The sequence below is a fragment of the Solanum tuberosum genome, unplaced genomic scaffold (genome assembly GCF_000226075.1).
Source record: "Solanum tuberosum cultivar DM 1-3 516 R44 unplaced genomic scaffold, SolTub_3.0 scf00072, whole genome shotgun sequence".
NCBI classification, from domain to species: Eukaryota; Viridiplantae; Streptophyta; class Magnoliopsida; order Solanales; family Solanaceae; genus Solanum; species Solanum tuberosum.
This window is the reverse complement of record NW_006238999.1, coordinates 1,292,080-1,302,482: the sequence shown is the minus strand read 5'-3', so window position 1 is coordinate 1,302,482 and position 10,403 is coordinate 1,292,080. Positions and strand designations below refer to the sequence as shown.

At 34.6% G+C, this 10,403-nt stretch overlaps 1 protein-coding gene across 1 annotated transcript; it reads right to left on the bottom strand.

Moving 5' to 3' along the window:
• Nucleotides 1–3,044: 3,044 nt before the first annotated feature.
• On the bottom strand, nucleotides 3,045–10,323 carry LOC102587690 (serine/threonine-protein phosphatase PP1-like). Its single transcript, XM_006345825.2, has 4 exons — nucleotides 9,855–10,323; nucleotides 5,579–6,138; nucleotides 4,967–5,185; nucleotides 3,045–3,402 (listed from the first exon to the last, which is right to left on the bottom strand). Exons 1-4 carry the CDS (start codon nucleotides 10,027–10,029, stop codon nucleotides 3,379–3,381), a joined length of 978 nt encoding a protein of 325 aa, XP_006345887.1. The 5' UTR covers nucleotides 10,030–10,323; the 3' UTR covers nucleotides 3,045–3,378.
• Nucleotides 10,324–10,403: the final 80 nt, after the last annotated feature.

Here is a 10,403-nt window from a genome sequence, read left to right as displayed (position 1 = left end):
ATATTCAAATTTGATTTTAACTGACAAGTAAACACTTAATTTTGAGTATGTACATCTAAACACCTTAACTTGTTTTCATTGTGTCAGTTAAACGAGCAGACTAACAAAATGATCATCTAGACGCCTCCAAAATTTATGTATTGAATATTTATGAGACACAACAAAAACAAGTTGGACTTAATAAAGTAATAGTATGATTTAGTATAAATATCGAGTGCAAATATTTTTTATCGATTTTAACTATGAGTGTAGTATTATTATTAGACATAATACATAAACATGACCCTTAACTTGACGTCAGCTGGTAACTATGACTTTTAACTTTGGATGTGCACAAGTAAGCACTTAAACTTATATAAAATTGAACAAATGGACACATTCGTCCTACCTGTCACCCTACATGGCAATTTTGTGTCCTACATGGCATCCTAAGTGTATTATGTCATTTAGGACACGTGTGCCTACTTATTTAATTTTATACAAGTTTAAGTGTCTACTTGTGCACACTCAAAGTTGGAGGGCATAGTTGTCCGTTGAAGCCAAGTTAAGAGTCATGTTTATGTATTATGCCTTATTATTATTAGGTTATGTTAATTTGAAAGTAATTTGATCAAGTATAGTTTTATTATATGCAATTGGCAAGAAGTTGGACTTGTTTTAATTAATTAATATCAAAATTTCTTCAAACAAGCAGCTTTTATAAAAATAAAATATCGACATGACCAAGTTTTTAATTAATTAATAATATCAAATTTCTTTTTTTTTAAATCAGTTTTTTTATTAATACTTCAAAAAGACTAAGGTTTGAAACATGTAATATTATACTGATAATATAAATTTTCTTTATGTTATAGTATATATAAATTAAATTCAGAACAAAATGTATTGAGACTAAATTTTAATCTAATTACAACAAATTCGAGTAAAAACATACAAAAGATAGAATTTGTGGATAAAATAGATAAATTGATTGTCACTCTTAAAAAAAAGTTAGGAAAACAATAGTGTTAGTTGATTGACAGTTATGACATTATATTTAAAAAATATATATATGGTGAAAGGCATGAAAGAGACACCATATACACAAAAATCATGAATTGATGATAACGGATAATTCTATCGTTAAATCGTAAAAATATGTTCGTATTTAGAATCTATCTTGATTAATGATGAAATATCAGAAAATCGTATTAGCTATGACTGATATATTTAGCGATAGTTTGACGATAAATTATCAAAAGGTATTACTCATATTACCTTATTATCATTATTATGAGTTTGATCATAATGTTGTTTATCGAACCTTCTTAAATTGACATCATGAATTCATATTAAGATATTCTCGAAATATGGCATGTTATCTGAACATCACGCTTCAAAAGTTTTTTCAAAGAGTTCTAATTGATAATACACGTTAATTAATTGTGATCGACCTAGGGAATAGAGCTCAAACTCATGCCATGTGGTTGGTTATTGGTGATCTCAAGTACCAACAAAAAAATAATTTCTACCAACACCAATAGCACAAGTGTCATGTTGCATGCATGTCTAAAACCTGGTTCGTTATTTTTTTAAAAAGTTTTCATATGATGTCAGACCGACGAAATTTGAATTCGCATCAAAAGTTTTAAATTTGAATTCACATCAAGAGTCTTACATTGGAGTATCTTATTTATATTAAAGTCCAACTAAATTTAAATTTGTGTTAAAGATATTTACCGTCTAAGGACATGATTGAGACAAATTCTGAATGGAGTTCATAGTTAGACCATTTTATATAGTTCAAGAGCAAATATTTCGGTTTTTTTTTTTTCAAATCCTAGATCCACCTATGTGTGCTCGTCTACCCTTTACCTTCATTTCTTTTAGTTTTCATCTGATGTTGAATTTTGTTTGTTGAACATCATTTGTCCGAAGTATTACGTCCTTATGAGTTCTCTCTGAACTCTTAGATATTCACTTTTTCTAACTATTTATCAAAAGACTCATCAACGATAGACTTGGTGAATATCCAATCAAAGTGTAAGTAATATTTTCCTTAAATAGAACTGACACAAAATGATACAAAAAATATAAAAATTGTAACACGTAGATCAGTAAATTAGCATATCAAATTGAGTCATGTGACATTGATATGTGAACCTAATTCACCAGAATTTTTATTTTACTGTTAATAAGACGATACGTATATTTAGTTCGTAGACTTTAATATTTATTCTTTACTCTTAAAAAAAAAAGAAAGTAGGACAGTCTCAATCTAGCAACGGGTAAAAGGATACATATTACACTTTGATAAGCTATCGTTTATCTTAATGTATAAAATAATGGGTATTTTTTCCACTTTATTTATGAGGACATAAAGTAGGCATACAAAGTTAATTATGGAAATATTTTTAACAGAAAAAAAAGTTATTTTAAAACAAAAATTTATTCATCACTCACTAAAAAAACAAAAGCAATTTACTGGCCCATGAATAATATAGTGACGGAATGGTAAGTACTTCTCTATTATTAATCAAAAGTTTCGAATTCGAATCCTGATAATAAAATCACTTTTGATAAAGAACACTCTGCCCCAAAATGAAACATTCCGACAAAATTCCGGATTAGTTGTGTCCCAAAAGGAATACTGGACACCAAAATAAGTTCTCCTTGTGACAATCTTTGCTCATAAAAATGTATCCACACCGAATGTTTATATCAAATCATACTAATACTAATTTACCATGGTTTACCTATAAACACCCGATGCAGATAACATCGAATGCAAGCAAGAAGGGTTAACAAATGCATGTGACAGGCTAGAAATCACTCGAAAAGTAAGAATGAAATTTCACTTCCTACATAAAAGAGGGAGAGACCACAAAGGATGTGATGCAACAGATGAAGTTGCTCCTCCTATAACCAAAGGTCTCGTTTCTGAGCCCTGTATTTGAAAATCCTTGGTAGGGAGCATTTCTCCCAAAATGAACCCTACGTAACACGAATCCAAATTGATCGGACTCCAATGCAATACCATACGTACCAAAAGAAAGAGAGAGACATAGGGAGAGGGGCCATTACCATGTGTTAAGGATTAGTTGCACAAAATAAAGAGATGCTTCATAGCTTACAATTTGAGCCAGAAAAAAATAAAGATCAAGTATGGTTTTCCATCATTTTCTCATACTTTTTTACACATCCACCATGGTTAAAATGATCATTAAGTTTTGGTAATTCATCTATCCACTATATAAGTAAAGACTTCTATGGCAACTTCTGTAGTTGGCTTCGCTCTCATACTTTTGGCATTGAGAAAGGACTGCAAGGACTGCAGTAAACGGTAATTTCAAGCGCTTCAACAGTTCTTGCTAAATCCCCGCATCGTGAAGCTGCTTCTCATGCTTTGGAATTAAAAAAGGACTGCAATAAACATCAATTTCAAGTGTTAACAATTCTTGCTTGATTCCCGCGTCAAGCTGGTTCTCATACTTAGTCATTAAGAAAAGGACTGCAGTAAAGACATAGTTTCGAGCATTGAATGCTCTTGTTCAAGTACTCGAATAAGTTCAATAAACAGACACATTTATGTATTTCACCAGCCACATCAACAGTGGACAGGCAGACTAAAAACACATTCAAAAGAAATAGCCTTGTAAGATAAACTTGCCGATGTTTCAAAGGAAATATCAGTTAAAAAGAGGTGAGGACCTCTTATTCCTTTTTTTCCCTTTGTGTGTGTGTGTGATAAGAGTGGTGCCCATGTCAACTTTGCAAGCACAACTATTCCATCGGATACCTACTGCCTCCCACCAGTATAGGTACCGAGTAACTTTGGTTACCAAATATATAGTTTCTTTTGTCTCTGTTGGGCTTTGAAACCTAGCTTCCCATGATGTTCACCCACTTTACTGACCGTTAGGCCACCCCTTGAGTCAATAAAGATAGTGGGAAATTTAGATGCCGTAATGCCCTCCGATAGACCACTAACTAGGATCTTAAACTGAGTTTAGAAAACTATAGATGTTTCCAACATGAGAACGCTCATATGAGCTGAAAGATAGTGATCATTTCACAATCATAAAGAATTAGATGGTCATTTGAATGTCTCTAGTATCACAGGACTTGTAATTACCGGGACCGGATATCATCAATGTTAAATCAAGCACCATTGCTCATTTCAGTGCCAAGAAGCAGCACTGATGAAAAATTTAAGCTCCTAGAAATTAGAATGCGTCCAACAAATTAATAGCAATGCATCTCCCAACTATTACATGTAAATGTACAAGTTTGATTTTTCCAGATTTTCCCACTAGATAAACAGCTTTAAGAAGTTGACATAGTTGGATGTTTATATAAAGGAGAGCTCACTCTTTATTTAAATTTATAAGGTGAGTTTTACTATCAAACTTCATTTACTGAGGGAGACCTACTAGAAAATTAGCATTCACAACATGTTTTCATATTGCTGAAACGTATACCTACGGGCAGACTCGGAAACTTATAGCTGAAACTTTGGAGATAATGTTCTGTGAGCATATACAATCTCTCTTTGAACATGTAACTAATGATTATGGAAAAAAACAACTCTCAAATCAATCATCTAATAGCATTGACGTAAAATCCTTATGAAAATCCTCCTGAAAGCCCATCGATAATGATAGAACAAAGCACATTAAATTAAGTCCATTCAATGGTGAGAACATTTTATATTTGAAACTTAATATGCAGTAGGAAACCTCGAGTATTGGAAAGGCAAGTTGTCCAATGCTCTGTTGCTTGGACTCCCCAAAAATATTGTCACACCCGTATCGGATCCTTAAAAAATGCACTACTTTTGGAGGATCCGACACGCACTCGGCAACATCATTTTTAAAGAGTCCAAGCAACGAAGGTTCAATTTATAACTTTTCTCCAAGTCTGTAATTTCAACAGAACCAAAGAGCTATGCCATTTCATGTCTATTAAACTGGATTTATTTATTTACCTTCATTCCAGTAGGAGATCCAGGTTTAGCAGTAGTTGTACTTCCAAAGCTGAATTTAGACTTCTTGTCGGCAGGTTTTAATATTTGAAAGGAGCACATTAATGTCTCATCTACGCTCATCATAGCGCCAGCATTGTCAAACTCTCCACAATAATTCGGTGCAGAAAATACAGTTACAAGTTGCCGATTAGCAAAAAACTCATACCCGTCCTCCACAACCTGTAAGAACTTAAAAGCATTAGGAGATTTAATTGAAGTATGAAAACAAGGAACCTTCCATTTACCTTATCGAATTTCACTTATTCAGACTAATAGAGAGCAGAAGCAGAACAACTGAATATACTTTTGAACCTCGTGATTGACCTTTTCAACACACACACAAATAAATATTCAGACTATATATATTACATTTTTTTAATAACCATGGTGTCCAGTCCAGCTTGTGTACACCTCAACTAATTTCACAGGGTACCTGCTGCCTCCCACCAGCACATATACCGGGTAACTCTATCCAACCATAGACTATATATCAACTAACAGATCACTGATCAACTGACTATAAGCCTATGTACACCTAAGTACTGAAGAAAAATTTACAGCAGTGGGTTAAACCTGGTGAGCACGGCAAATAAGATCCAGTTCATGCTTCTCAAGAAATTCTGTCACCTTGTCTGCACCAAAAGTGTATGAAACTCCCCGGTCATTCATTCCCCATCCCTGAACATCTTTACTAGGATCAGACCAAAGCAAATCACAGAGCAAACCAGCATCTGGCACATCAGTTGGGCGCTGGAGATTTCTGATTTGGTCTAAATGGTTCAAATCAGGAGAAAGGCCTCCATGCATACATAGAATCTTTTCATCTATTAAGGCAGCGACCGGCAGACAATTGAAGCAATCTGTGAAGATTTTCCATAATCTAACATTAAATCTTCTCTTACATTCATCATAAAATCCATATATGCGGTTTATGGAAGCACATTCGTGATTTCCCCGAAGCAAGAAAAAGTTTTCAGGATATTTTATCTTGTATGCAAGTAGAAGACATATAGTCTCTAAGCTCTGCTTGCCACGATCAACATAATCCCCTAAAAATAAATAGTTTGATTGAGGCGGCAATCCACCATACTCAAAAAGCCGCAGAAGATCAGAATATTGACCATGAATGTCACCTGAAAGTCAACAGGATAAACCGTCAAACAGACATTAAGCCACCAACTTTTGTGCATATTCCAAAACATGCTTTTCCTAATCAGAAGATTGATTTAATCATTTTTCAGAAAAGAATTAGTTTCTCTGCTAAGAAGGAAAAAGAAATAATAAGCACCACGTTGAAACAAACTATTTTACACATCGAATGCATAAAACAAGTTCTTGAAATGTGAGCTTTGCATATGAAGTACATACATTCTAACTCTTCAATCTAAAAGCTAACATCCATTTTAAAGTTTTGAAATGTCACATGAAAAACCGATGAACTAACTGCTTCGTTATCTGTGAAATTATAAGGGGTATTTAAAGATGTCTGAAATTTTGAGGTTCATTCCACATGAAAATTGGCACATAAATACCATACAGATCATCAGTAGCCATCAGCCAAAAGAGGTTGCTTGGTCAACTGCTTATATCTCTAGTTCTCTACTATCTACCGAATAGTTGCCAAGGATCTTATTTTATACATGTCATATCAATAGAACTAGCCTGTTCTTGGAAATGGTCAATCCTAGTTCGCCTCGTCATGCTTTGCAATAAATCCACAACAACCAAATTGGACTTCACTCCAGAATCAAATCTTCAGTTGTTTGGCCAGAAATAAAATCTCAAGTTAAAAAACAAAAGGCATCAATAAACTGCATATGAACAGATCATCAAAATTCACTATTTTATGGTTGTGTACAAGCTATGAACAAGGCAGAAAGAGGCACCATAAATCCTAGGTGCTAGATCTAATAACACAGCAAGGTGGCATAGAAACCAATCAAATACCAAGAGACGTCTCGTCCTTCAAGCAACAGATTCACCGTGCCTCCAGGCTCCATATTAATTTTAGAAGTACATCAAAGACTAGTGAAAAATTGAACATCCCAGTCTTCATTAGCTTGCAGACGTGCTAATTTTACCTGAAATTGTGTAATGGAGCCTAGAGGTTAGAACTGAGAAAAACGGTGTAGGTGGACTAATTTATCTCGTGAGCTACTCCATCTAGGCTTAAGTAGCTCAATATCTTTTTGCTGAAATCAAACTCGCTCACATAACTTCAAGATTGGACTTTGACTTTGACTTTGAATGACCTAGTTCAACAACCTTGAGTGAGAGTCATACATATATGAAAGTCGTCCGTGTTTAGATGTGTATGTTTAAGGTACATGCATCTCCACGACGCAGAATGATTTTGTAAGTTGAGATTAGGTAATTGACGCTAAACCGAACCCCCCCCCCCCTTCCCATTTGAGCTTGCTTGAGTTTTGGTATTTCAACCAACATTGAATTGTAGTGACGATAAGTCTACTTGCAGGGGTCCCAACTAATCTTCAATTGTTTACATCCCTACTTCGAGGTAACCTTATAAAGAATTGTATAAGGTGAAGTTACCTGGTTTCTGAGGTAATTGGCGCTAAACCCAACCCCCCCCCCCACTTCCCATTTGAGCTTGCTTGAGTTTTGGTATTTCAACCAACATTGAATTGTAGTGACGATAAGTCTACTTGCAGGGGTCCCAACTAATCTTCAATTGTTTACATCCCTACTTCGAGGTAACCTTATAAAGAATTGTATAAGGTGAAGTTACCTGGTTTCTGTGCTGGTGTGAGGTAACAGGTACCCGTGGAACTAGTCGAGGTGTGAACAAGTTGGCCCGGACACCACAGTTGTCAAAAAAATATGTGGAACGGTAAGCACAACAGATAAAGCCTTCATTGAAGATCATGAGTCTCAAATTATTAATGATTATCTATTCAGTTAATAGCATAACCTACAGCTATAAAGCAGCAAACTAAAGGGAAAGAGGTGTAGAAACCACCACACTAATTGTGGAAAGTGGAAACTGACTTCATTACACATTAAATACCAAGAAGATAGTTGAATTATCAATCTAAGGGATTGAGTCGATTCTCTCCAGCTAGGCATAACAAAATAAAGAAATGGTAGCAACCAGAGGAAATTCAAGTGGATAACTATTACAAGCTCATCGAAGTAGGGAAAACTACAGGTCTAAGAGACAAGCTGAAGAGAATGAGAAGAAAACTAGATTTCACAGCAACTTGACGTTTAAAAATAAGCAAATAAAATATGAAGAATAGACAAAGTGAGACAGTAAAAGCCAACCGATGCTTAAGGTTATCCAAAATGAAACTGAAGATATGAGTTTGAATAAAATATAATAAGGATTCTTCCATTTTTACATCATGGACTCATAAAAGCAATCAGTGCCAAATATAACATTCAACATGATGCAAACTATAAGCTATTGACTACAGAATACTTCGCATCCAAAAAAATTAGGGCCTGTTATCTAAATCATTCATTCCAATGATAAATAGTTCCTCTTTAAGGCAAAGTAGGGGCTCTCTAAATCTCGCACATATTCAACACAAGCATACAAGGACTCCTGTCAAACATTAGACTTAATGTAAGTGTAACGACACAAATGAAACAAGATAATCCGACAAACAAATTAGGGCCTGTTATCTAAATCATTCATTCCAATGATAAATAGTTCCTCTTTAAGGCAAAGTAGGGGCTCTCTAAATCTCACACCTATTCAACACAAGCATACCTGTCAAACGTAAGACTTAACGTAAGTGTAACAACATAAATGAAACAAGATAATCCGACACACCTATCCTGCGGCACCAGGACTTCATCACCCCCAACAAAAGCCAAGTGAATTGTTGAAACCTAAGTTGCGCGGACTCTTCACTTTCGATGCTGCACCCATGTCAGATTCTCCAAAAATACACTACTTTTAGCGAATCCGACACGCACCCTTGACATTTTTGAAGAGTCCGAGCAACATAGGTTGAAACGACACAAAACATCAGAATACGAGTACAATCTTCTCCAGCTAATGGAAAAGACAAAACTTCGGAACAAATTAGAAACCAAAAGTTTCTAAAACCATGATTTACATAGGCGAAACCAAAATTTGAACTTTATGGGCTATAAATTCTAGGATAACAAATTAAGTGTAACTAGGTTATGAATCTATTTTTTGTACATGTTTAGTGAATTTCTAAATACAAATACGATGTTTGGATTAAAGTTACTGAGTTTAGCCAAACCCGTAGGGAACCTTCTAGCTCCACCCCCGATGATTTACACTGCTCTTCAAACACATGAAAAAGGGAACTAATTCTGAATCAAAAATCAATAACTGATAGGTTTTTCAGCTCAATGCACAGTAAGAGCTAAATTGATCAACAAACACGATAAGCCAAAGAAAACATGACTATAGACGACAAACAAAGTTATTTAATAAATATTCATTTGGCTCAACCTACTCGTATTAAACCAAAGTAACATAGGTTTGCTTCGCAAAATTCCAACAACAACTACGCCTCAGTCCCAAACAAGTTGGTCAGCTACATGAATCTCCACTTCTTTATTTAAGCTCATTCTGTATCATTCGCGAATTTTTCAAAAACACACCAAATATTTAGTGAATAAATTACATGTATCAGATAAAAATACCAGCATCAGATATCCATATACACACCATGTAAACATAGACCAAAAGCAAATAATCAATCTTAGCAACTAATACAAAAACCCCATCATCTAAAAAAGTCAACTTTACAATAAACAAACAAAATAAAACCCCAAAACAGCTGCAAAAATAGAACTAGTTACTGATTAATCAAGAATTAAGTATTAAAAATTGAAACTTTACCACAAATCTTGATGGGGGCTTCAAGTTCCAACAAATTAGGCTGTCTCAAGAAAGTCTCTTTAGCAACCAAACACAACTGCTTAATCTCAGCCTCAGTCAACACAACTTGCTTCCCTGGTTTACCCTTTACTTCAAGAAGCCTAGTTATTATATCATCCAACACATTCTGGTCCATATTTTTTCAAATTTTCACTCAATTTTTTGACCTAGTTGTGTTGATGAACAAATGGGGTTTTAGTATTTGAGGTTGCAGACTTTGTATAAGAAGATTGATGGATTCCCTAATTACTTTTTTTCTTCTATATATAATATGGGTGGTTGCTATTTGAAGAGTGGTCAAAAGGGTGTCGTTTTATGGTTTATAATGTGTCGTTTTGGGTGAGAATCTTGAAACATTCTTGTTCTTTTAATCAGGGCACTACCCATGATAAAAGATTAAAAACCCCTCAAAATTGAAAATTCTTTTTCAATGGAGGAGGCAATTTGTTTTGTTATATACAGAAATTGTTAGGTCATAAGAAGGGGTGGGGTAGGGGTGGGGGTGGGGGT